Source organism: Pseudorca crassidens, chromosome 2 (genome assembly GCF_039906515.1).
Source record: "Pseudorca crassidens isolate mPseCra1 chromosome 2, mPseCra1.hap1, whole genome shotgun sequence".
NCBI classification, from domain to species: domain Eukaryota; kingdom Metazoa; phylum Chordata; class Mammalia; order Artiodactyla; family Delphinidae; genus Pseudorca; species Pseudorca crassidens.
In genome coordinates this window covers 22,843,042-22,868,676 of record NC_090297.1, presented here as the reverse complement: position 1 = coordinate 22,868,676, position 25,635 = coordinate 22,843,042, and the positions used below count along the sequence as shown (strand labels likewise).

At 55.1% G+C, this 25,635-nt stretch overlaps 1 protein-coding gene across 6 annotated transcripts in view; it reads right to left on the bottom strand.

The window, feature by feature from the left end:
- Positions 1-916: 916 nt before the first annotated feature.
- Positions 917-25,635, bottom strand: part of PTPRU (protein tyrosine phosphatase receptor type U) — an 83,690-nt gene continuing 58,971 nt past the window's right edge. For 4 of the 6 annotated variants that reach the window (XM_067725172.1, XM_067725167.1, XM_067725168.1 and 1 more), the window contains 14 exons: positions 21,863-22,053; positions 21,085-21,160; positions 20,517-20,593; positions 14,770-14,806; positions 13,873-14,168; positions 12,914-13,068; positions 11,353-11,488; positions 10,688-10,837; positions 8,912-9,085; positions 6,164-6,304; positions 3,909-4,034; positions 3,619-3,776; positions 2,378-2,513; positions 917-2,124 (listed from right to left, as the gene is read on the bottom strand). In XM_067725172.1, the coding sequence (XP_067581273.1) occupies positions 2,062-2,124; positions 2,378-2,513; positions 3,619-3,776; positions 3,909-4,034; positions 6,164-6,304; positions 8,912-9,085; positions 10,688-10,837; positions 11,353-11,488; positions 12,914-13,068; positions 13,873-14,168; positions 14,770-14,806; positions 20,517-20,593; positions 21,085-21,160; positions 21,863-22,053 (1,916 nt within the window). In that variant the 3' untranslated portion in view covers positions 917-2,061. The remainder of the gene's footprint in view (positions 2,125-2,377; positions 2,514-3,618; positions 3,777-3,908; positions 4,035-6,163; positions 6,305-8,911; positions 9,086-10,687; positions 10,838-11,352; positions 11,489-12,913; positions 13,069-13,872; positions 14,169-14,769; positions 14,807-20,516; positions 20,594-21,084; positions 21,161-21,862; positions 22,054-25,635) is intronic. The other 2 variants (XM_067725173.1, XM_067725169.1) reach the window with 1 other exon arrangement.

Here is a 25,635-nt window from a genome sequence, read left to right as displayed (position 1 = left end):
GAGTGTGAGGGTGTTAGTTTGTGCCTTAGCTAACTGGGATCATAACTGTCTAAAAATTGTTTAATTCAGATTAAAGGATGTTGAATTACAAGGTCATTAGAATGGGTCATATCCTTTAACCAATGGAGAAACTGAGGCAGAGTCAGCCAGTGTGTGAACAGAATCAGTACATCACAGAGCCAGTCTTCATATGAAGAAACTGAGACCCAGAAACAGGAATTGTCTTCACCACGTCCTACAGCAAGTCTGTGACAGAGCCAGGAGTGACTCAGGGCCCTGCCAGCCAGGGCACTCCTCCTCCCACTGCACCCCCTGAGGAAGCCAGAGACTGGGAATGGGCTGGACTCAGGCAGCTGGACAATCATCCCCACGAGATATGTGTCTGCTCTGTCCTATCTCTGTTGTGTTTTAAATGGAGTTCTTTCTGCACACCTGGCACCACACAGGCACTTAACCACTACCTCATCTCATCATGATAGAACTGTCCCCATTTTACAGATGAGAAACCAAGGCCAGGAAAGGCAGCTGATTTGCCCAGGGTCTCACAGATGGTGGGGACCATCTGCCTGACACTGAAGCCTGAGCTTCCCATGCTGGATGCGAAGGAGCTCAACCTAGATCCAGGCCCCCAGGGGTTCAGAGGCAGCTAGCTCTGTGGCCCTCGGAGGTCTCAGGATAAAGCCCCCTGTCTGAGTAAGTGCTCCAGAGGCTTGGGTGGAGACAGCAACAGCCAAGGTCCCTTGGAACCAGCTCTGCAAGTGGAAGGCCCCTGAACGATGCTCTGGTCCATGCCCCTCCCCCTATTTTATGGATGGACAATTCGAGGCCAGACCAGGGCCCTCCCACCCCACTGGGAGGCTGGGGGCAGGTGAGCAGGCCCCAGTCAGGCCGGCCAGACACACATCAGGCTGCTCTGTGGCATTCAGAGAGCACGTTTATTTACAAAGCGCTTTACAAACATCAGCTTATGCCTCCCCACAGCCCCCTGCGAGGTAGGTCAGTAGTCATATCTACAGTTTACAGATGGGGAAATTGAGGCACGGAATGGGGGTGTGGCTTGCCCCATTTTAAAGAGACCTTCCCAACCCCCCATCAAAAAATAAAATAAACAACAAAAGCATAGATCCTCCATCCCAAAATATACCTTCTTTCTCCAAACTCTAGAGGTGCTGAGCACCCCTGATTTAATAGCGTCCCAGTGGCCAGCCTGACCAGAAGCCACAGGGACCTCAACCCCAGGGGCTGTCATTCAGCCTTGCAGATTGTCACTGACCCAGGAACCAGCCAGTGAGGCCTGAAAGTTATAGGCAGTGGGGGCTGAGGTGACTTCATTCTGCAGACATTGGGTCAAGCAGGGAAGGGACCCCACACGGGACAGGGTAGGGATGGGCAGATCCCGGTTCGGGGAAGCTCAGAGCACATTCAGGGAAGCAGAAATGAAGGGTGGGTAGGGGTCATGAGCAAAATATCCCCGGGGCTGCAGGGAGGCAGCGGGTGGAGGAGGGAGCTGACGTTCCCTCTGGGAGGACAAGTCTGAAGTGCCCACTGGTAAATCAGGGCAGAGTCCAGTCTCCCCAGGACCCTCAGGGGCTGGGCCAGATGGGATGCTAGAGGCCAAGCCCCAGTGCACTCTCTACCCATGTCCAGCCAAGCTGGGTGGAAACCCTGGCCTAGCACTTGCTCTACAGGGCTTCACTCATCTCTGCCTAGGGCTGGGATGCAATCCAGGGGCCTGAGCCTGGGTCTCCCAGAGCCGGCAGTTCTGAGCCCGTCACTCTGCCGGGCAGCGCCAGGCCTCTCAGAAGGCCTGCAGGACCCCGCGGAGGTGGGCTGGGCTGCAGTCTTGCTAAGCTCCTCCTTGGCCCGCAGCGTGCCCACGGAGGTGCTGAAAGACCCTGCCCACAGTGGAAGGGGGCACCGGGATGGCCCAGCGCCCACTCCAGTAATTTCCCTGTGAGGGCTACAGCTGAGCAGAGTTGGGGGTGCAGGTCTTCCATGTCAGTCCGGGATGGTGGGCCTGGCCCTGAGTGCGTAGTGGGTGCCCCAGGCCAGGGGCCCCTGCTATCTTGACTCCAGTCCCTCCAGGTACTCCAGGGCCACATCATAGCAGAAGTGGTACTGATCCTGGGAGAGAGAGAGAAGGAATCACCAGCCTGGTCCCTCCCTAGTACCCTAGTACTGGGGCAAAGGGGCAAGCATGAGCCCTGCCCCATCGATGGGGAGAAGGGGAGAAATGGGGGTAACATTTTGGCACCAGAGGACTAGAACCCAAGGCCCAACTGTGGGGGCCAGATAAGGGAGAGGGGCGCTGAGGGGCCTGGCCAGGTGTGGACCGGGAAGTTGGAAGTGGCTGGACAAGGGGTACATGGCGCCTCACCAGGGTCTCCACCATATTGGGTTTGTAGTTTCTAAGCATTTTGGCAGCAAAGAAAACGTCTACCAGGTTGTGGCAGCGGATCATCTCCAGGACCGTGGCGCAGGCGCAGAAGGTGCCGCTGCGGCCGCCCCCATTTCTAAAGGAGAGACACGAAAGATTTGGGGCTGGGCTTGGGGGGTAGGGCGAACTCAAGGGTGAAGGGCAGGGCAGGGCCAGGGAATCCAGAAGGGAGGGGCGGGGCAGGGAACCCACATGGGAGGAGTCAGGGAGCCCAGAGGCAGCAGCAGGAAGAGAAGGTTAAGGGGATAACAGACTAGCATCCCAAGTGGAAGGTATCTAGGAAGGCAGAGCTTCCGAGAGAAACAGAGCAGATTCGAGAGAAAGGAGGCCAGACACACTCCAAGAGAAAGACACTGAGACAAAGCCAGCGACAGAAGAGGACTGCAAGGCAGCAAGCAAAAAACCAGAGAGCTGGAGAGAAAACAAACACTAGGAACACCAGCCACCCCTAGGAACACAGATACACTCCCAGTCAGACCCATGGCCTCTCACACGGAGACCCTCCCATTCCCCCAGTCCCCAGCCCTCTCCCTCCACTGTTCCCTGTGACCTGGGGTGTGGGGTTCCTCTTGGGAGATGGGGGACGGACTAGGCCCTCTGTCCCCTTCTCAAGGGGTCTCTCCCACTAGAACCAAAAGCCCTCGAGGGTCACGCCCTGCCTGACTCAGCTCCCTGCCCCTGCCCCCCATGTGCCCAGCCTGACACAGGGAAGGGTAAGTGCTGAAAGCATGAAAAAGTGGGAGGCAAAGAAGTGACTGCACCCAGATGTGAGTGAATAAACGAATCTGTGAATGAGGCATGTGAACGAATGAATGAAAAAAGCTACAGACAGACAGACATGAACAAAGACCAGAATTCCATTGATTTGGAAAGTATGTTACCGTATCATGGGCTAAACTAACTATTCTGACAAGACTGTCTCTAATTAAATTGGCAAAGTCAAACATCACACAGAGGGTGCTGGGCGGGTGTTCAGGATTGAGTCCACACCCTGGAAAGTGACTGGGCTCCTCCATGGAAGGCAGGGCCAGCCTCGCCTGGCTGGGCAGAGTCCAGGCCGCGCTGTCTGGGAGCTCAGGGTTTGGGTGCCACAGCCCCGAGGCCCTCTCTCACACTGGCCTCTGCCCCGGTCCCGTGGGGCCCTGACCCCTCCTCCCAGCCGAGGGAGGGCCGGCACTCACAGGCAGTGTACGATGGTGCGCCCGTCCCCGCTCTCTGCCTGCCACTTGTCCAGCTCGGCCAACAGGCGCAGGAAGGCCTTCTTGGAGTCCGGCGTGTCCCGGTACGCAGACCAGCGCAGGAACTGGAAGTGTCGCACCAGCAGGTGCCCCTCCTGCAGCTGGGGGTGCGGGCAATCAGCCAGGGGACATGATGCCAAGGGTTGCACGGCCCCCTGGGGACCTCAAGAGGGTCATTCAAAGCCACTCAGCCCCCACCCAGGTTCTCATCCTGGAGCTCCCAGATCACTCACCCGAGAGATGTTCTGCACCCGGAAAACGCGGGTCACCAAGTCCTCGTCCGCTGCGCCTGACACGAACTCCACCTCCATGAGGCCATACTGCTGCCGGCCAGGCTCAGGCCAGTACTGCAGGCATGGCTGGGAGCGTGGGCAGAGGGGGCGGAGCGGAGCTGAGCTGAGCTGGCTGGGCAGCTGCTGCCCACGCCCACCCCCAGACTTGCACGCTTGCCCGGGGCCCACCATTCACTCCAGACTCACCTTCAGTTCCCCCCACATCCCACCGCTCACCCATCAGACCGCAGTGCATGCCCGCCCCAGTGCGTTTGTACTGACACACTCAGGTTAGCCGAGGCAAACCCTTTATAGTGGTACACGGACTCTCACTGCCATGCCACGAGACAGCTACACCCAACACACTCGCCAGCACACACATCTACACGAAGTTGCCTTCTTCCAGGGACAGGCCTCAGATCACCCCCACCCACGCCAGCACCCCTGCCCCGCGGCCCTCTCTCTCGCTGCCTCGGCCCCCCAGCATCATCTCACAGACGTGAGGTGTCCCTGTGCTGCAACACAGCTCAGCACCCCGACTCCTGCAGTCAGGGTCCTAAATGTACCCCCTCCAGGCCACAGACTCAAGACAGTGGAGGGACACAGGAGAAGCAGCCCACACACACGTACATACACGGGTCCTCTGGGCAGCTGGTCCAAGGCCCCAGCTTCTAGCAGCCTTCTAGCAAGGCTCTTCCTTTCTCTGGGCCCCAGTTTCTCCATCTGTGAAATGGTCCCTAGGCTCCTCCCAGACAACACCATGCTCCATGTGCCTCCCTCTCTGATCACGAAGAGAGGACACTACCTTCCTCCTTTGCCTGGGGCCTGGCAACTCCTTGCATTCAGGCCTTCACACATGCTGCTCCCTCTCCATGGATCACTCATCTCCCAGCTCTTCACCTAGTTAACTCTACCCTTCCTACACATCTCAGCTCAGATATTACCTCCTCCAGGAAGCCCTCCCTGATCAATCATCCCCCCAGGCTCTTGTGTGTCCCTGTGCCAGGTCCATGATAGCCCTCTCCCTCTGCTGTCATGATCAGTTTTTGTACCTGCTTACCCCTGGACCGTGAGATCTGGGAGGGGCCGTGTGTTCTTCTGTCTCCCCACCAGGCTGACAGGGAGTGGCCCATGAGGAAAGGTGGTTGAATGAATGAGCAAATGGGTGACCAGTGAATGACATCTGTGTGAGACTCCCTATGGGTCCCTCGCCTCCATCTGAGCAAGGGCAGGTCCTTGCCACATGGGATTCCCTGTCCAGGTGCTGGAGCCCATCACCCTGCAGTTCTAGGTCATTTATACCAAGTGCCTGACTTGCAAAGAACCCAGTTAACCATCTTCCCCAGGCAGCCATTAAGAGGCTGTCATGCTCATTTTACAGCAAATCTTCCTGGGCCTCCTGGGATGGGGACCTGGGGAGAGCGGGGGCCCAGAGATCTAGAGAAGATGGTCATGCAGGGTGGAAGGCTGGGCGTCTGTACCTCCCAGGAGTTCCAGCTTTGGGAGCCCTGAAAGGAAATGAGGGTAGCTGCCCCTAGGCTGAATTCACTGACCAGTGTCTGGACCAACCTCAGAAGCGACTGTCACCCTCATCATCTTCATCCCTGCCATGTACCGAGCACCTGCTATGTGCCGGGCATGACACAGTGCTAAGCATACATCTCACATGGTCCTGACAATAACCCCTGAGAGAACAGGTGCTGTGATAGCCCCCATTTCACAGAGAAGGAAGCTGAGGCTCAGAGAGGTAGATCAACTTACCCTAGATCAAACAGTCGGAAGGTAAGGAGGCTGGAATTTTACTCTGCCTCAAAGGCCCCCATCATGAGCAGTTTCGCTGAGTGACTGAAAAAGCAGAGGCTCTGGGAGGAGGCAGCCCAGGGTAGGGGGCACAGCTCTGCCACTGCCCAGCTATGTGACCTTGGAGAAGTCACTTCACCTCTCTGGGTCTTAATTTTCTCACCTGAAGCCTATAAGCAGAGTCCCTGGCATACATCAGATGCTCCGTAAAGAACAGCTATTTTTCTCTAGTCTGAGCCTCGTTTTACAGACAAGGAAACTGAGGCTCTGGGAGGAAGTAGGACACATCTAAGGTCCCTACTCAGCAAGTAGGTGGCAGAGCTGGGTTCCAACCACTGACTTTTGAGATGTGCCCTTGAATACACTGAGGTCCTAGGCTGCAGGTAGCCAGCCTGCCCGGCCAGCAGGGCCCTCACCCAGGCGGAGTTGGACTGGTGCAGCTGGTTGAGCATGACGATGGAGGTGCACCCGTAGTCGTAGACCAGCCGCCAGAAGTCAGGCGTGGTGCTCTGCAGCGGGTGCAGGGTCACGATGAAGGCTGCGCTCCGCGTGTAGCTCTGCAGGGAAACCAGAACTCAGTGCCCCGACATTGCCAAGCCTCTGCAACAGACTGTCCTCCTGCCCTGCCCACCACAGCTCTGCCCCCAAAGGACCAGGCTGCCTCCAAGGGCCCAATTTGGAGGCTGGCCAGCAACTGAGGCCTCAGTTGATGGGGTGAGCCCCCAGATCTCTAATGCCCAAGCCCATGGCCCCCAGGAGCTAAAGGGCAAAAGGTTCCCAATGGGTGGCAATGGGAGCTTGGGCATGGTAGGCAGAGGCTGGCCAAGCTTGCTCCCTGCCTCAGTGCCTTTGCACCTGCTATTCCTGTTGCCAGGAACAAATTTCCCAAGTGTATACATGGCTCTCTCCCTCACTTCTTTCTGGTCTTTGCTTAACTTCACCTCTTCAAAGTGGCCCTCCTTACGAACTCATTAAAAATTGCCACACACATACCCCAAGACCCACATTAAATACTTCTTCTGCCTGGTTGTTTTTTGTAGAAATTACCAGCGACTGACATTCCATTGCATATTTGTTTGTTGACTGTCTCAACCCATTCCCCAAATACAAGGTTCAGGAGGGCAGAGATTCCAGGGTGTGGTCTGTGCCCAGAACTTTGTAGGGGTTCAATAAATATTTTTGAATAAATAAATAGCTAGGTCCCTTCCAACTCCACGGATCAAAGGTCTGACACCCCAACCCAGGACCCCAGACCAGTGACCGGTACTGACTCTGTTCCCTGCTCCCAACCTGGCCCCTCCAGGTGGGCTGGCACCAGCCTTCCCCCCTTTCAGTGCCCCAGCCCCAAGTCTCCTCCTGGTGCCCTGCCTTGACCCACCTGTGCCATGTCCCCCTTCCTCTCCTGATGCTCTTCTCTTCCGACCCCCTCCCCAGGGCTCACTGAAGGCTCCCTGACTGCCAGCTCCTGAAGGCCAGGCCCAGCCAGGCTCCAAACCTCAGGCCTGGGCACCCAGTGGAGCTCCCTGCAGAGTTAACCACCCGCAACAGACCCCAGCTGGCCCCAAGATTAGCTCACTCAACCCAAGCATCAGGGCCTCCTGGCTCCTGGGACTCATGGTTCACGAGGCAAAAGGCTTTGCGTGGCTGGGATCAAGTGCGTGAGATATCATGGCCCCAGGGAAGCTTCGCCACCTTACTCGCCCATTCCCATCCAAGGCCAGGGAGCCAGTGTGACCCTCTCCAGCTCAGAGACTCTCAGGACCTCAGAGAGCCTCCTTTCCATCCCCCCATGTGCAGATGGGCACGCTGAGGCCAAAGAGCAAGCTGAGAGGGAGGCCACAGATTCCTACGTCCCCATCCAAAGCTCGCCAGCACCCTCTGCCTCCTCTCCAGGGCCCCGGCCCCCTCTCCCTTCACTCCCTGCAGTGGCTGGGGCCACTCCCCCACTTGCCTTCAGCTCGCTCCAGGAAGCCCCTGGGAAGCAAGTGTGGGAGCTTTCCCTCCTTAGAGAAACCCCACTGTCCCCTGCACCTGCGTGCCAAGGGGCCCTGGCCAGGAACTGGGCCAAGAAAGGCCCATCTCCCTCGTCCCTGCTGTAGGGGAACCTCCCTCCCCTCAGCTCTCATTTCCACGTGGAGGTACGTCCAGTGGTGACACACCTGGCCTCGGCCCACCTTCATGCACTCCTCCCATGGGCAAGTTTGGGATGAGGACGGAGCACGCTGAGCTTGGCCCCTTCCCTGCTTTTTCCAGGCCAGCCCGTCCTGTCCTCAGAAGGTGTGCATTCAACTGCTGCTGCACCCTCCCACAGGAAAGGCCTATCCCTGATGTAGGGGGCATGAGTGGGGCTGTGGCTGGACAGCTGTGGCCGGGAGGACCGGTCTGCCTGCCTGAGGGGTGAAGGAGCAGCCAGTCCACTTAGCCACATCGCTGAAGTCACATTCTCCAGTGTCACTGGCTTTCTAAAAACGGTAACATTTTACCTCCACCTGTCTGGCCCCTACACCTCTCTCTCAACTGGGTCCAGTTGGGGAAGGAGTGAGCGGACACTCCCAGACTCATCCCCCTCAGGTAGCAGCACCTGGGAGTTATTCACTGGACCCTAAAGCCCCTGGTCTGCTTGCAATGCCCAGTAAAGGCGGTGGAGCCCCCTGAGCTGGGAGCAAGGGAAGGGGCTCCTAAACAGCTCCTGAGCCCTCAGACCAATACCAGGCTGGGCCAGGGAACAAGTCACTACTCCAGGCCAGGTCCTGGGCAGGCTCTAGCTCGACCACCCCAAGACAAGCTCCCCTGGCTCCAGATATCAAATCTCAAGTCCCAACCCCAAACCCTCCCAGCCTCCCCAGTCAAAGCCCTCGAATCACTCATCCTACCCCAGGCTCTGCTGGGCCTGACCCTGGACACAGCCCTGTCTGAACTCCACCACCCAGACTTCTATTCAGGCCAGGGGTAATACCTGAAGGGGGCACTGGCTTAAGTGCCCTGAATGGAAGATCCTTGGGGGAAGGAGGACCACACAATGGGCCTGGTCCCAAGAAAGGCAGAGGGTCCCCCTAATCAGAGCCCTCAGCTCTGTCCCCCTGGCTCCTGGACCCTCCCAGATGCTGCTGGGTGGGAGAGTCCCAGAGCCCACCCCACCCCCGTGGGCACCCCCGTGCCCTCACATCTGTCAGGGCTGCATTGATGTAGTTGTTGGGGTCACCATCGGTGGAGATGAGGAAGGGCAGGCAGCGGTCAGGCGGCAGGACGTCCATGCTGCGGTTCTTGTCCCGGTTCCGGGGCAGCAGGGCGATGCTGCACTCCTCCACATCCAGCGGCGGTGTGACCGAATTCAGCGTCTACAAGGAGTGGGGAGAGGAAAGGGAGGTGACTCCTGTGTTTGTGGGGCCTCCTCCCAGCCCCATGAAGGAGATGGGGCTGGGTTATTAGGCCCATTTAATGGATGGAGAAACTGAGGTCCAGAGGGAAGGGAGAGAGGGAAGGACACAGGCTCCCTGTGTCCAGGATGCCAGGGCCTGGACAGAGCTCTGGGGACTGGAGTCTGCCTGCTCAGCACCTATGTAACTTTAGACAAGCTACTGTATCTCTCAGCCTCATTTTCCCTCAACTGTAAAATGGGATAATAATATGCCAACCTCACGGGGCTGCTGGGAGGATAAGTGAGATAATATCAAGCCTGGCACAGGCACAGCTTTCAATACACAGATGGCGCCATGAGGGTCATTACCAGGTGCTTGCAAGGAGCTAAGCCCGGAAACCCCATATCTTCCACAAAGCAGACTCCAGGGACTGACACAGGTGGTCACCTTCCTCCATCATGGCCCTGTCAAGGGACACCTGGCACAATAGCAAGCCAGGGACTCTGGGTCACCTCCCCTACCCTCCCGCCTTCATGCCTCATGCATCCTGATTCGCCGGGTCTCCATTTCTTCTCTTATTCTTGGGGCTCCCTACCAGGGAACCCAGTCTCTCATGGTCCTCAGGGCTCAACATCCTTCTCCAGGAATCACAGAGAACATTTCCTGTGACATCACTCTATGCCCGTCCTAGAGCGCCAGGCCCCCGGCATGTACCACCAAACCCTCACGGGAACCTTGGAGTAGAAAGGACATCTGGGGTCTCTCTGTACCCAGTGACCATGCTCAAACTTCTCTGGCGAACCAGCCTTCTCCCACCTCAGTCATGTGACATGGTGAGACTGGCCCTGCCCCGAGAACCAGGCCTAGGCCGATCTGTGTGCTCCATCTCTCTGGGCCCAGTGATCAGCTCAGAAATGGGCACATGAGAGTCTGGTTGGGACTTTTATTGGGGCTGTTGGGAGCATGAACTGCCCTCTTCCAGAGTCTTCTGACGGCAAAGATAACGTAAGCCTGACACCGTGAGGGGCCAGAGTGTGGGTCTGAGAATGAAGCCAAAAACAGAAAAACGCAGAACCAAAAATGGACACAGACTAAATCTTGGCATCACTTGAACCCCTGGATCCAGCCATAACTAAAGCTGCACCACCCTCAGACTTTTCAGTTACAAGAGCCACTGAGCTGGACTTTTATCACCTGCAACCAGAAGAATCCTAATGACTACAAGGACTGCAAGGACAATATTAACTATCTTTCTTTTCTGGGTAAGAGAACTGTGGTTTAGAGAGGTCAAGTGATTCGTTCAAGGTTATTCACAGCTCTTAACTAGGTAAGGCAGGATTTGAACCCAGGTTTATCTGACTCCAAAGCCTGGGCTCTTAATTTCTTAGATGCACCACCTCCTCCACTGTCTCTAAGTCCTTCCTAGTAACCCAGCTCTGTGCATCCTGCTTGGCCCTCGGTGACTCCTACAGCACTGAGGACCTCCCAATACTACACACACACACACACACACACACACACACACTCTCACACACTCACACACTCATAAACCACACCTATACACATACACTCATGCCCCACCTGGAACTCCTCCCGCAGCTGGGAGGAATTACTCTGAGGGTCAATGCGGATCATCTCCTTGTAGGTGGCCTTGAATTCGCTGACAGGGATGGTGGTCTCCCCACACAGGCAGGCCTCCAGGATTGCATCATGGATAAAGATGTACTGCTCCTGGAGCAGGAGACGAGAATATGAGGAACCAGGAGAGGAGCAGAAGGTAGAGATTTTAAGGTTGAGGGGGGAGGCAAGCTCATGTTTGAGGCCGGGTTGCTCTGAGGTGGAGTCCAACCACCTGTTACTACAGGTTGGACCCACTGTACCTGAAACAATCTTCAGGGATGTTTGCTCACTTATCTCATATTTCATCCCCATAATCACCCTATGAGAAGCTCTGAAGGTGAGGGGACAGCCCAGGGTCACACGTCTAGTGAGGAGACAAACCCAGTAAGCATTATGTCTTGACTGTAGAACCTATGACCTTGGCGCAGTGCTGTCTGACCTCACCCAACTGAACACAGTGGAGCTGAGTTTGGGAAGACCCTAAGAGGCTGGCCGACCAAGTTCAGGGATGGGAAAGAACAAGGGGACATCCTAGGACACCCTTCTGACACACTCCACCGGCTTCAAGCTCCTGAACGAGGGACACTCCTGCTGGAGGGGAAGCGGGGAGAGGGCTGCAACCCCACCTCGGTCTGGATCATGTTGACGCGCCGGGAGCAGAGGGTCTTCACGCAGTTGTAAATGTCCACGACCCCCTCACACTCCGCCATGTCCAGCATCACATCCAGAACGATGTAGCAACCTGTGCGGCCAGTGCCCGCGCTGGGGAGAGAGCGGCCCAGGCCAGGTCAGGACCTTGGGGAGGAAGCCCGGGACCAAGCAGAAGAAGAGAAGAGGGTGCCTGGGGCCCCTGGCCATATCTACACCACACAGGGGATGGGGATACAGGAGGAGCCAGACACAAGGCTGCTTGGAAGAGTTCCGGTGAAATGTGATAGAGGACAGAGTGGGGGCTGGGCCTTGGGGAAGGAGAGGAAAGAAAGGGTAGGGAGAATGCAGATGTGAAACCAGCCCAACTTAGCAGCTGTGACTGGGGGAGAGGAACAAAGGCGCTGCTCAGAGAACATTAATCCAGGAATGTTCTGGTCTCCTGGATGTCCCCAAATCTCCTGCACATCCTTCAAAGCCCTACGCACTCAAACCCACTCACATACTCTGTGGATCCTCCAGCAGATGTCATGCTTTTGAGCTCCCAGAGCAATCTGGGTGGACTTTCATCAAAACCTTCCTTCCTGCTCCGTGGTCATTGTTTAGGTGGCTGTCTCCCTCACCAACTGGGAGCTCCTTGAGAGCTGGGCTGGGTCGGGCCCAATTCTGGGATCCTCACATTCAGCACCAGGTTGAGCAGAGTTGAGAGGAGGGGGGAGGACAAAGATGACACCAAGATCTCACGCTTGAAAATGGCAGTAGCAAAGTGTCAGCCACAAAGACACACAGCCACCGGGTCTCCCGTACACCGCTGCGGGGGGCTTGAATTAGTGCAACGACTCTGGAAAACTGTCTGTAGTACCTAGTAAGGCTGAACATTCGCACAGAGCAATTCCACTCCTACGTACATACCTCCCTGGAAGGTGTGTGTGTGTCGGCCAAAAGACATGTAATAGAATGTCCTTAGTAGCACTATTCATGATAGCTCAAAGCCGGAAATGCCTATCCATGGCAGAGTGGATAAACACATTGGGGTTTATTGACCCAGTGGAACAGGATACAATATGGACGAACCTTATAAACATACGGTTAAGGGAAAGTCAGATTCCAAAGTGCACCTGATGCATGGTTCCATTTACACAAAGTTCAAGAGCATGCAAAATGAATCTATGGTTTAGAAGTCAGGACAGTGATTGCTCTGAAGGGAGGACGGGGATACAGAGCAGAAGGGGGCTCCAGGGGCACACTTGCTCAAAGGAAGCAAATGGATCTCAGTCCTGCCTGGTGCCTCGCCAGCCCCTCACCCCCTCCATGTCTCCAGCGCCCCCTCGGCATCTGAGAGAAGGGCCTCCCCAGGTCTTGGGGAGCACACAAGGGTGCCAACCCCAGAGCCAAAGCTCAAAGGGCACAGGGCCCCTGGTGGTCATTCTCCCCTGTCCTCTGTCTCTGAGCAGGAAGGACCCAAGTCCAGTCTCGTTTAGGGACCTCCAACAGCCCCATTCCCCGCCCCTCTTCTCCCTGGGCTTCCCGGCACCCCACCTGCAGTGGATGACAATGGGCCCAGCATCAGGGGGCGTGGAGGCCTTCACGCGCCGGATGAAAGCCAGCAGCCCCGTGGCGTGGTAGGGGACGCCGTGCTCCGGCCACGCCGTGAAGTGGAACTGGCGGACCTCGTGGCGAGCAGAGTAGCCTCTCTGGGGAGACAAGAGTAGTAACAGTCAGAGTCCCTGCTGGCGTCTATCAGACACTTGCTGTGTGCCGGGCACTGGGGTGAGCATCTCACCGCAAGAACTCAGTTCACCCCAATGACACTCAAGAGGTGGGTATTAATGATTCATTGTACAGGTGAGAAAACTAAGGCTCTGAAGAGGAGAAACCACTTGCCCGAAGTTAGACGAGACAGATATTATGCAGGAGTTGGGCTGGGATCTTCCTGATGCCACACCTGCGTTAGTAGTCACCCACCTCTACCACCTGGATTACACAACAGCCCTAGGAGATCATTTTGACTCTCCGGGTCTTAGTTCAAAGGGAGAAAACTACCTTTCTTCTGAGGATTTTACAGACGATCAAGTGGGACCATGATTAGGACAATCTGGTCATGCCTGACCCTGTGGCTTTTCATGAGTGATGTAACCACTCTGAGCCTCACTTTCCTTAACTATAAAATGGGTCTAAGGGCAAAGGCCTAACCCCACAGAGTTTTCCAGAGCTGAAACCATATGTGCAACGGGCTTAGCACAGAGCCTAGCACAGAACAGGACCGGCACCTGGGCTGCGACCCGCATCATCCTCATCGCCTCGACTTCCTCTCGGAGTCGCCAGCAAAGACGGCCACCTTTCCACCCGTCCGTGGTGCTCTCAGCAGTTACCGAGTAGCTGCCTTGCTGGGCGGGCAGCGGGGCCCTTCCCACCCTCCACTCCTGGGCTGGGGGAGGTGGGCTCTGCCCCACCTCGCAGGCAGCCTGGGAAGGGCCCCGTGACGACAGGAGACTCACCCGCTCCAGGGCAAAGCTGCGCACAACATACTCCGCTAGGATCTCCGTCTTCACCAGCGTGATCTTGATGTCCCCGTACATGTCCGAGTCCTCTGGCCAGTACCGCGAGCATTTCACCTGGAGTCCCCACGGGGCAGGTTCAGCGGGCTCTTCACTGCCCCCTGGCCCACCACACCCGTCCCCCACGGCCCCACTTACCCTGCCCACCTCCACCAGCTTGGTGATCATGACAATGCTGGAACAGTGCTCCTGCCACACCATGCGCCAGAAGTCGTAGACCATCTCGGGCTTCGGCCCTGGGGGCACAGAGGATGCTTGTCCCTGAGGCCAGGTCTCCACCCAGGCCCAGCACACGGCTGCCCCGCACCACCACTCCAGGCCAGGAGACTCCTGAGCCCCAAATGGGGGCTTCGTGCTCACCCCACACACACCCCACCAACTGCCAACTCATGCCTGTTGGGCCCTGGCGGTGGGCATTATCAGGGAGGGCCTGCCTGGAGACACCCCTCATCCCGAGCGCAACCCAAGAAGCAGAGCTAGAGGGCCACGGCACAAGTCTCCAGGCGGGATGGACAGATGGATAGCTGGGCGGGAAGACGCGGCCAGAGGGACCCAGGTGGCCCCCAGACCGAGAGGCACAACCCACACCTGTGAGGACCGAGTCTGGCTGGCCCTTTTGCATGCAGACAGACAGCTGGACCAGGAGCTACAAACGGATGGTGCCCATCAGGGAAACAAAAACACAAAGAGGGGGCGGAGACAGATGGCCAGATTCCAGACACCCAGTCAGAGAGTGGGGCTCAGACAGAGAGACAGATGGGAGGCAGGCAGATAAGCAGGGAAGGCAGGAAGGCAGGCACACTGAGGGGCACATGGTGGGGGGGGGGTGCCAGGTACCTTGAGTGGCTATGAAGTGGTTTGACCTGTGGTAACCCTGGAACAGGAGAAGAGGGTGTGGTAAGACCCCAGGGAGCAGCCCCTCACTTGCTCAGGCCCCCTCTGCCCTCCTCTCCCAGAAGCTGCACACCCCCCCCAGGGAACTGCCCCACCCTCCTGACCAGGGTGACCCTGTCCTCCCAGTCCCCAAGTAAGGAAGGAAGTACAGCTCAGACACCAGTGTCTTAGGTTTAAACCCATCTCTGCTATGTGACCCTAGGGAGGACACAACTCCTTTATGGGCCTAGAGGGTCTCCCCATTCATAAATTGGGGATAATTATCCGCAATCTGCTTACAACCCGGCTGCTGTTTGAAGACAAATAAATTGCGGGGTGACCCTGCCCTGTTCCTAAAGCCCCAGAGACCCTAAGCAACCCCAGATCCTAGGCTGGGTCTCGTCAGCTATCCCAGGCCCCCTCAGGGCAACCAGAATGGGCAATACCCCTCCCGACTACCCCAGTCACCCAGAGCTTGGGCGGCCAGATGAAGGCTTCAGGTTAGGAGCAAATGAGCACAGGAGCTGCTCATGGACTTCAGATAAAATGTGTTTTAAAATCTTTGAAATCAGTAATAAAAACAATAACAAATAATTAAAATAATTCTTTATTAAAATAATAATACATTTTTGAGGTCCTATTATGGTCACATACTGTGCTAAGCACTTTACCTACATTAGCTCCCACAAAAGAGAGGCCAAGAGCTACTTCGTCCTCCATCCCCAGAGCCCTCAGGCAGAGAAGTGGAACCAGCCAGACTCCATCCCCACCCTGGGGCCTTAGCCACCCATGAGGTCCTGCCCACAGGAGACACCCAGGGAATCAATGTAGGCAACACGGGATAGGTAAGAAGTACTGCAAGGCCGGTGCAAGAGAAACCACCAAGCTCGGCCACTTGCCTCAAGTTCATACCCTCAATACAGCTCCCAGCAAATCCTCTGGCCCCGTGGGCTTCCCAGGCCCAAGGGGCCCTGGAGTCAGACTGCCAGAGTTCAAATCCCTGCTCTGCATAGCTCTTGCTAAGTATGTGCCCTTGGGCGAATCCCTTTACTTCTCTATGCCTGTATTTTCACATCTATAAAATGGGAATATTGGGCTTCCCTGGTGGCGCAGCGGTTGGGAGTCCGCCTGCCGATGCAGGGGACGCGGGTTCGTGCCCCGGTCTGGGAAGATCCCACATGCCGTGGAGCGGCTAGGCCCGTGAGCCATGGCCGCTGAGCCTGCGCGTCCGGAGCCTGTGCTCCGCAACGGGAGAGGCCACAACAGTGAGAGGCCCGCGTACCGCAAAAAATAAATAAATAAAATGGGAATATTTATAGCATTTACTTCCTTGGACTCTTGTGAGGAGTAAATAAAGTTACATATGCCAAGGGCTTGGCACCATGGCAAGCACTAAGCCAGTACTTAATCAATAACAGCCATTACTATTACTACTGCTTTAAAGGCCAACGAGTACCCCTGAAGATCTAAATGGTGTGAATGTCAAGAATTCCTGGAGATCTAAATGGTGTCAAGAATTCTTGGGCAGACAGTGGTTTACAACAGGGGTTAAGAATCTGAGTCTTGGGTCAAGTTGACCTGGGTCTCTGTTGCAACTCTACCACGGAGCAGCTGTGTGATTCCAGGCACTAAGTGGGCTCTTCTCAGCCTTTACTGTGCACACGAATCTCCTGGAGATCTTGTTAAAAGGCAGATTCAGATTCAGAAGGTCTGGGGCAGGGCCCAGGATTGTGCATTTCCAAGCAGATCCCAGGTGGTGCCAAGGCTGGGCTTCAAAGCACACTCTGAGTAGCCAGGCTCTCTAAGCCTCTGTTCTCCTCCAGAATGTGAGGATAATAGCAAGACATGCACGTGTTGTATACCTACACATTCCCATGAAAATGACCAAAACATAGTCAACGTTACCAAATAACGAAAAGTCCCCCAGAGTCATTCAGCCCTCACTACTGGGACTTCTCTGGGTCTAGCCTAATTCCCTCCTGCCATCTCCCCAGCCACTGCCTGTGCTTCAAGTCCTCAGGGGAGCTGCTGGGCATCTGGGGTCAGAGGGGTGCTGCCTCTGTGCTGCCCTCCACCCCCAGCCTTAGTCAAGCTGGGAACAAGCTACTCCACCTAAAACCGGTCTGCCTGAGAATCTCACGTGAGAGAGCCAGGGTCTCTTCTGATTCATCCATCTCTGGCCCTCCAGTGCCCAGCACACTGCCAGCGCCCAATTGCTAGTCAGTATACAGCAAACAACTGAACAAGGTTTTAGACAGATGGCCTTCAATACCTGCATATTAACTTTTGAATTGCATACATGTATTACACAATTATATCACACAGAGGACAGTGAAATGGAAAGTTTTAAATGATCAGATGTTAAAGGAAGATAAGGAGACACCTTGAGCACACCCACTTTAGAGACCAGGATTAGCGAGCAGAGGTCTTCACACTCCGGGCCATCAGCATGTCCTAGGGGCCTGCTCCCACCCCTCCCTGGCGCCTCTGAGTGGCAGACACCCACCCTTCCCTGGCGTCTCTGAGTGGGTGGAGCTGGGAGACTGACGACTTGCACGGTGGGCAAGACCCCAGGGCACCCCGATGCCCCCGAAGGGAGAGATCCAGGGTCTCGTGTGAGGGTGGAGGGCTCAGGATGGGTTTGAGCTGATCCAGAGCCGTGGGGCCATGAGTCAGCCACTCAACATCTCTAAGCCTCCATTTTCTCGTCTGCCAAATGCAGGTCCCAACCTTGCAGAGTGTGGTAAGGACGGCATGATGTGCCTGGCACAGAGCAGGTGCTCAGCCAATGACACTCTTGTTAATGGAAATTTGAAGATTAATTAAGCCAAGTCTCCTCGGCGCATTTCATAACAGTCTGACAATAACTAAATGAGTAGTGTGTTTTGTGGAGATCGAGATGTAAAGTATTGATACAACGCCCTATATTCATCACCTCCTAAGGGGGGGCGCTAGGGCTGAGTACGTCCACTGCCTTCTGTGGGCCTAATATTCCACTTAAGTTTAGGAACTTTAGAAATGAACTGTTTAAACAAACTCAAAACCAGGCAGAGGGTGTCTAGAAGCACATCTGGGACAACTGTCATCTCCAGCAGGTGCGACAGCCGGGACCTTACACTTTATATATTAGGTATCTCCGTGCTGTCTGAAAGTCTAATGATGAATTGTATTTTTGCAATCATAAAAAAAGCAAGAAATATATTTGTAAAAGAAAAAAGGAGATAAAACAGACGAAGTACCCAAAAAAGAAAACAATCCCGTCGGGCATCAACTATTATGAAAATAATATGTATTAAAAGACAAATCAGAGGATTGCTAGATGAATTGGGTTTTTTTTAATTCTTAAAAGGCCCAAACACAGCACAATTTTTGAAAATAAAATACCCATACTGCTCCCCCAAGATAAAACATTCAAATTAGGGCTACATTGAGGGCAAAGTAGCGAGGGTTGAGTTTCAAGCAAACTGATCACAAAGGGATTTGAACACCAGGGAAACTAGTATTAAGGGGACTGCCCAGGGCCATCCTTGCTTCCTGGAAGGCCCTGACCCCCAAGCATCGGAAACGCGGTACCCAGGGCAGCTCCTCCCATCGCACCCCTCCCAGGCCTGCAAAAGGTGCGGCTAGTGAGGATTCATCAGCCATGGGGAGCCCGGGACAAGGGTGACAGAGGTGATAGCCGGTGAAGAACAGAGCCTGGGGAGGCACCTGGAGGCACCCCAACACTGCTGGCCCATCTCAGGGCAGAGGAGATGAAGGGAATGGTTTAAACAGGGATCGTGTCGAATCTTCAGCCCTGGGCGGTCCCTGAAGTGGACGGTTGGTGTTGGGTGCACGGGTGGAGGGGAAGGAGGACAGAGACAGAGAGAGAGACAGCCAGAGACTGTGAGAGAGTCTGAGACATAGCCAGTCGGACAGACAGGAGGAGGAGGAGATGGGGAGAGAGATACTTACTTCACGGTTTATCCGAATCTTAATGATTCCAGTGAGGGAACAGTACAAAGCAAAAGAGACAGATATTAGGCCAGAGGCAGATGGAGGTGGACGGAGCACAGGAGTGGCCAGAATGGGTGATGCCAGCAGGGGCGGCAGAGCAGAGATGCGAGGGCTGGGCAAGAGAGGGGGAGGGGCAGGTCCCTGCCGGGGCCCAAGGTGAAGCCGAGGAGGACCTTGAGGAGACCGAGGCAAGGCCCCTGTCACCAAAACTGCCCAAGTCTGAGAGGCGAGGCCAGGCCCGGCCCCACAGCCCAGCCAGGGGAGAGGATGGGAGGTGGGGGAGAAGGCAAGGAATTCTGGGAAATATGGGGTAGCGCATCTGGCCACCAGGAGGGAATGAAGACAAAGGAAAGGAAAGGTCACCTCCAGAGTCCCTGACTCCCCCGCTCCCAGATACCTGCCTCCTCCACCTCCAGCCGGTCATGCTGCTCCTACCTGGGCCACCCTTCCCTTCCCTCTCCAGCCACCCAGGGCCAGCACAAGCCCTCTGCTTCCATGCAGCCGGCCACAGCTAACCCTGGCACTGCCACCACCTTGCTGTGTGACGCTGAGGAAGTCATTCCTCTTTTCTGGCCTGTGCTTTTCCATCCAGTCTGAATTTATTTTACTTGCACGCTTATGTGTCCCCCCAGCTCGAATCTATATGTTCACGGGAAGCAGGGACTGTGTCTGCTTGCTCACTGCTGTATCCCTGGTGCCCAGCACAATGCCTGGCACACAGTAGGTGCTCAAAACGTAGCTGACAAGTGAATAAATGACTCTCTGCCAAACCTGGCTCGCTGCAGGTCAGGGAGTCCGATCAGGGTCCGACTCCTGGGCCTGTCCTGTCTCACCCTCATCCACACTTGGGGAGCAGACTCATCACCTCTCCTTCACACTCAAGCTCAGGCCCCCTGGCTGCCTGCCCTGTCTCTGGCCCCTCCCTCTGGTCCAGCCCGAGCAGTTGCTGCTGTGGCTGGCAGGACAGTCTCATGGTTAGCAGCAAAGGCTTTGGAGACCCTGACAGGCTGAGATATGAATCCCTTCTTTACCACTCCCTAGCTGTGTGACCTGGGAAAAGTAGCTTCACCTCTCTGAGCCCCAGTTTCCTCACCTGTTAAGTGAGGCCACACAATGCTAACTACTGCATAGGGTGGTTGCAGGGATTATATGAAGTTAATTATTTGGTATAAAGTGCTTAGCACAGTGCTTGGCACACAGTACATGGTCAATAAACCTGAGTTATTCTTACAGTACCGCTCTGATCATGGGTAAACACTTTTAATGACTCCCTGGTGCCCCTAGGGAAAAGGCCAAATTCCTCACCTTGCCATTCGTGGCCTTCAGCGCAGCCCCTGTCTGCCTTCAGCCTCGCTGTGTATCACCAGAATCCCACCCCCAGGCTCTTGGCCCCTCACCAAGAGGGGATCCTTCCTCATATCTAGGCCTAGCTGTCTGCCCTCTTCCCTCCATGCTGCCTCACTGACACTCCCCTCCACCATCCCCATCCCCCGTCTCTCAGGCCAACTCTGGCCTGCAGGAAGCCCTCCTGACAGCTGCCGCCCACCCTCTCCTCCCCTCGGCTGAGCTCCGTGGCACTGACTGCAGGAGGTGGGGGCACTCAGAACCCAGCCACACGAACCCCCGTTTGTTCCCTGACAGGTCCCGCCCTGCCTGGACCGTGAGCCTGGAGCGGGCAGGGCCGGTCAGCAGAGGTGACGGGGCGAGGCACTCACGTCTATGTAGTTGGCATTAATGTAGTCGGCATCAGGGTCTCCCAGCATCGGGTGCAGCTTCACTCGGTGCCGATCATCTGGAAACACAGAGCAGGTGGCCATGGGGTGGGCAGGGGCTGAACGGGGGAGCCCAGAGCTGAGGCAGTGGGGGAAGCTTCCTGGAGGCCGGAGGTGGGGCACAGGCAGGTCAGCCAGGGAACCTAGAGGCTCAGGACCAACGAGCAGGCCCTTGGTACTGCTGGAGGCAGGGCAGGCCAGTGGTTAGTGTCTGCACTGCAGCATCAAGAAGGCCTGAGGTCCTGTGCTGCTCACACAAGTGTATGAGCTGTGTGACCTTGGGCAGGGGTCTTAACCTCCCAAGCCTCGGTTTCCTTATCTGTAAAGTGGGGGTTCTACCACATCCACTTCACAGGGTTACTGAGAGGACGAAGTGAGGTAACAAGTGTGACGCTCAGCACACAGCTTGGCATGAGACAGGCCCTCACTAAACGGCTCACGCTTCTGTTCTGCTGCTTCCTGTTCCATCCCACCCACGGCCCCAGACCCCAGGCCCTCCCCCAGGACTCACAGGCAGGCATGGGCTCCTGCCGGCCACCCTTGACCTTGTCCTTCTTCTTTGTAGCATCCCAGCCTTCAAAAAAGCTCTGCCAGAAGGGAAAGTGGTAGTTAGTGAGGGAGGGAAGCCCCTCTCTCATAAGAGCCCTATCCCCTCAAGAGGATGGGAGTGGGACCACGACAAGGGCCAGGGTCAGGGTTAAACTTGGGGCCTGAAATAAAGTCACTGGAAATTCCTTTGTAAGTGAGGGACTAAGTTCAATACCAAGCTGTGTAGGGGGAAGAGAGAAAAGAGGGGAAAAGAGGGTTAGAGTTCAGAGACATTTTAGAATGAGGGTCAGGTTTAGGGCAAATCCAGGTTTGAGCTGGGAAGAAGGTAAAGGTGAGGGTCAAATGAAGTCCAGATGGAGGTAGGATGGGATTCAAGTCAGAGTCCAAACGGAGCTTAGGATGAGAGTCAGGGTCAAAGTCAGACTGGGATTTAGGTTGGAGGTCAGGGTCAGTGTTGGTGGTCAGGTTCATATCAGGAATAGAATAAGGATCCCGGCAGGGTCCAGATGGAGACTGAGATAAGATTCAAGATCAGTTTTCAAGTCAGGGTTAGGATGAGAGTTAGAAACCAGGTCAGTCTGAGGTTAGGATCAAGGTCAAGGTCAAAACATTAGGTTGAATTTGGGGACTGTCAGAGCATGGGTCCATCCAGGGCTGGGCTGAGGGTTGCCAGGGTCCACAGGGAGGAGCAACCAGGCAAGGCCCTGGCGAGGGGTCCTGGCTGGACTGGGGCCGTGCACCTCATACTCCTGCTTGAAGCCGTAGCCCTCGGCCGTCTTCATCTGGTTGATGTGCTGCAAGAGGTCGGCCACACGCACCGCGGGATGCAGCTGCCCCGTGTGGTACGGGGAGCCCTTCCGGCCACACGGACGCCGCGGTGAGCCCCCCAGGAGGCTGCTGGCCTCAGTGACCCCACCACTGCGCTGGTCTCCTGTAGTCAGAGAAAGGGAAAGGGGTTTCTGATACACACGGGCCCCAGCCTGGGGAACCCCAGATGGACTCAGGGGGCCGAGGGAGGGAAGGGAGCACGGCCAGCGTGGAGGACGCCTGGGCTGTTTGCTGGAGCCAAGCAGCTGGCTGGGCCCACCCTGTGTGACCCTGGGTGGCCCCTTCCCTGCTGCATCTCAGTTTTCCCATCTGTAAACTGAGGGGATTGGTTCATATGAACTCGCAGGGCCCTTCTGGTTCGGCCCTGCCTGCTGTGATCCTGTGGTCCCCTCACCCTCCTGGGCTCCCCTGCAGGGCCCACCCCTCTGTGACTTCACGTGCTGCCTGCAGGGGGAAGTGCTCAGCAGAGCCCATGACATCCCTCCTTCCTTCCCCTCTTCCAGGGAACAATCTGGAACATTGACAACTCCCAGCAATTACCCCCATTCAAAGACAAGCAAGTCCCGAAACTAGCTGCTGCTGCCACCCCTTCTGCAGATTAACGGGAAGCACCTGAATAGAGGCGTTTCTCCTGCATAAGCATTTCCATTGTCAGCCTGTGCGTAGGCTCAGCCCGTGGGGAAGAGGCGGAGAGGTTCACAGTGTTCCACGTGCCCCAGGAAACTATCCTCTCCCTCCAGACCACCCACTTCCTGGCTCTCCTGGTCAGCATCCCCAAGGACATCCCACCCTGGTCCTTAGATCAGGTCCTGGGATTGAGAAAACAGTCCTGCCCAGCCACACCCACCTTCCAACACTCACTCCCACACACTCATTCCCTTCTCCTGGCCTGGGAGAGGTGCAGGGGCTCATTCTCCGCGTGTCTCACCGCTGATCTCTGCCCAGCAGGGCCTAGATGCCAGCCCTGTCCCTGCCCTGTGCCTTCACACATGCTTTTTCTCTGCTTCAAACACTCCCCCCTTTATGCCTGGTGAACTCATACTCATCCTTCAGGTCTCAGCTAAAATGACCCTCCTTGGGGAGCCTTCTCTGGCTGGTGCCTGGCCTCTAATTCCTAGTCATGACTAACAGACAGAATGAATGCAGCACCGGGACGGACACCACCACCCCCCTCCTCTGTGCAGCTCCACTTCCCCGAAGTCCAATCTCTGCCTCTTCAAATCAGGGAGACTGCAGGCCCAGCTTGGGTTCCCCTTCCTGTGCTGAGGTTTGAAAACTACCTCCAAGTAGAAAGGTGATGCCAGGCAAGGCTCACCTCGTGTGTTTCTCTTCTCTCGGGAATCACAGTCATGAGGTGCCTGGTACCCGATGTCTGAAAACAACTGTTTCACGTATTTTATCCAGATTTCTAGCTGCTTACAGCTGGAGGGCAAGTCACATGTCAGTTACACATTCGTGGTCCAGTGCGCGAAACCCTTAGTTTTTCAGATAGGGAAACTGAGACCCAAAGAGGAGAGATTTGCCTAATGTAGTGGTTGTCCAGGTGTGTTCCAGAAAATACTGGTTGTGCCAGATGACTCAACGGTATTCCATTATAAAGAAGAGAAGGAGGATGAGGAGGGGTTCTACGTTTTAAAGGAGTCTGTGAAATTGTTTTAAACAAAAATAAGTAGGTGTTTTTTTCCCTGTTAAACCTCTCAGGGCTTCCAACAAGTTAGTGTGTATTTTAAATCTCCAAGAGATGGAGGAAAACAGCAATGTTTCACCTCCCTCTTTCACCACGGAAAGCTTGTTTCATGAAACATCCTCAGGGGAACACAGTGTAATATGGTGATTAAGAGACACGCTCTGAAGTCAGACAGGCCTCAGGTCAAATCCCAACTCTGCATGTGACCTTGGGGACGTTAATTACTCTCCAGAAATTTCCCTTTTCATATGACAAATGAAGATTAAAACTGTTACTCTCCAAGATGATGATGTAAATATTCAATAAGATAATGTGTATGAAACACCCAGCCCAGTGCCTGGCACATGGGCACCTGCAGATGGCGCTGTTGACATGATCAGGAGCTTCCAGGAAAGGCAGGAACCTCTGGAGTCCCAGAAAGCCAGGGCAGCTGTTTGACAAGAGGTGGTCTTTCTGTCTTGGTCCTTCTCCACCCTAGGATCTTGGTCCAGGACCTGACAATCCTAAAGACCATCTACCACAAACACACAAGACAAGCACAAAGGTTTCAAGAAAAGAAGATTTCTGCTGGCTCAAAGAACTCAGAGACGAAGGGGTCCTAAGTGTTCTTCGTGGAAACCATGCCAACGGCTCCATAGAGAGCTCTCTGGCTGCAGAATCCAACAGCTCATCCCAGAGATCTTGAAGGCTTGGAAGCCCTGATACAGCCTCACAAGTAGGCATGGAACCATCTTGCAATGGGTGAAGACAAGCAGAAAATCCCACTTGCTTGGGGTCCAGACAGGAAGCCAGAAGCAAAGCTGGGCGGCTTCCAGCTGAGCCCGAGAGCAACACAAGATGTTCTACAAATAAGAGCACCCGAAGACAAAGGACGATGAACAATGATGCTGCCAAGAAGACCCTCCATTTCCTGGGGCCCAGAGAAGACAGGTCCTTGCTCTTCTCACCCATGAATTACCATGGGATTTCACTCACACTCACACACACACACACACAAACACACACACACACCGCTCCCCCCACCCCACCTCTCCCATACACACACATACCCCGAGAACCAGCTTGCCCACAGCTGGAAGCTCCTGAAAGGGAGGAAGAGAGGCAGGAAGGTAAGAGCCAGTTATCAGCTTCAAGGTCACCACTCAGGGGCTCTCCCAGGCTCTCTCCAGCTCCATTATGATTGTCGGACAATTTGGGGGAGTAACCACTGGACAGTTGATGTTTTGCGGCGAGGGCTGAGGCCCAGAGGAAAGAACACTGGGTGTGCAGTCGGAGAAGCCTGAATTTGAATTCTGACTCAAGCCGCTTAACCTCTCTGGACCTCAGTTTCCTCATTTGAAAATGGAGATCCTCAGACTTTCCTCAAAGATGGGCACTTTCCCCGATTCCCATCCACCCTCAGATGAAGACAGGCCACCGGTTATACAATCTAGCAGCATATTATATTTTTCCTTCACTATCTGCAATTAGCAAATAACTTTAAAGAAACACAGTCTGTAATAATAGCTAACAATATCTAACATACCGAGTGCTTTCATATGCCTAGCATGATTCTTAAGTCATTCAATCCTTAGAATATCCCTATGAAGTAGGTGCTATTGTTATCCCCCCTATTAAACAAGGAAACTGAGGCCCAGAAGGGTTAAGTTACCTGCTCCTTAAGTGGAAGCATCAGGATTCAAACCCAGGCCCAACTGACTCTGGGATCCTGTTGTCTTTCTCTGTTTTCCTCTCCCTGATAAAGGGGCATTTGTGGTGTCAAATAAGGGGCACTTATTTGACGAACCATTTGGACGGAACCCACTGGTTCCCACACAGGTCAAGAGCTCTGGATGGACAGGGCCCAGAGGGTTTGAGGGTTTTCATAGGCAAGGTCAGAGTCGAAGGGGGCACGTTCCAACATCTTGGGAACATCCCAGCTCAACATTTACTCAGCATGGGAAGCCCCTATTTAAAACTTCCATATTGAGGATACATCAAAATCAACATGGCTTTCTG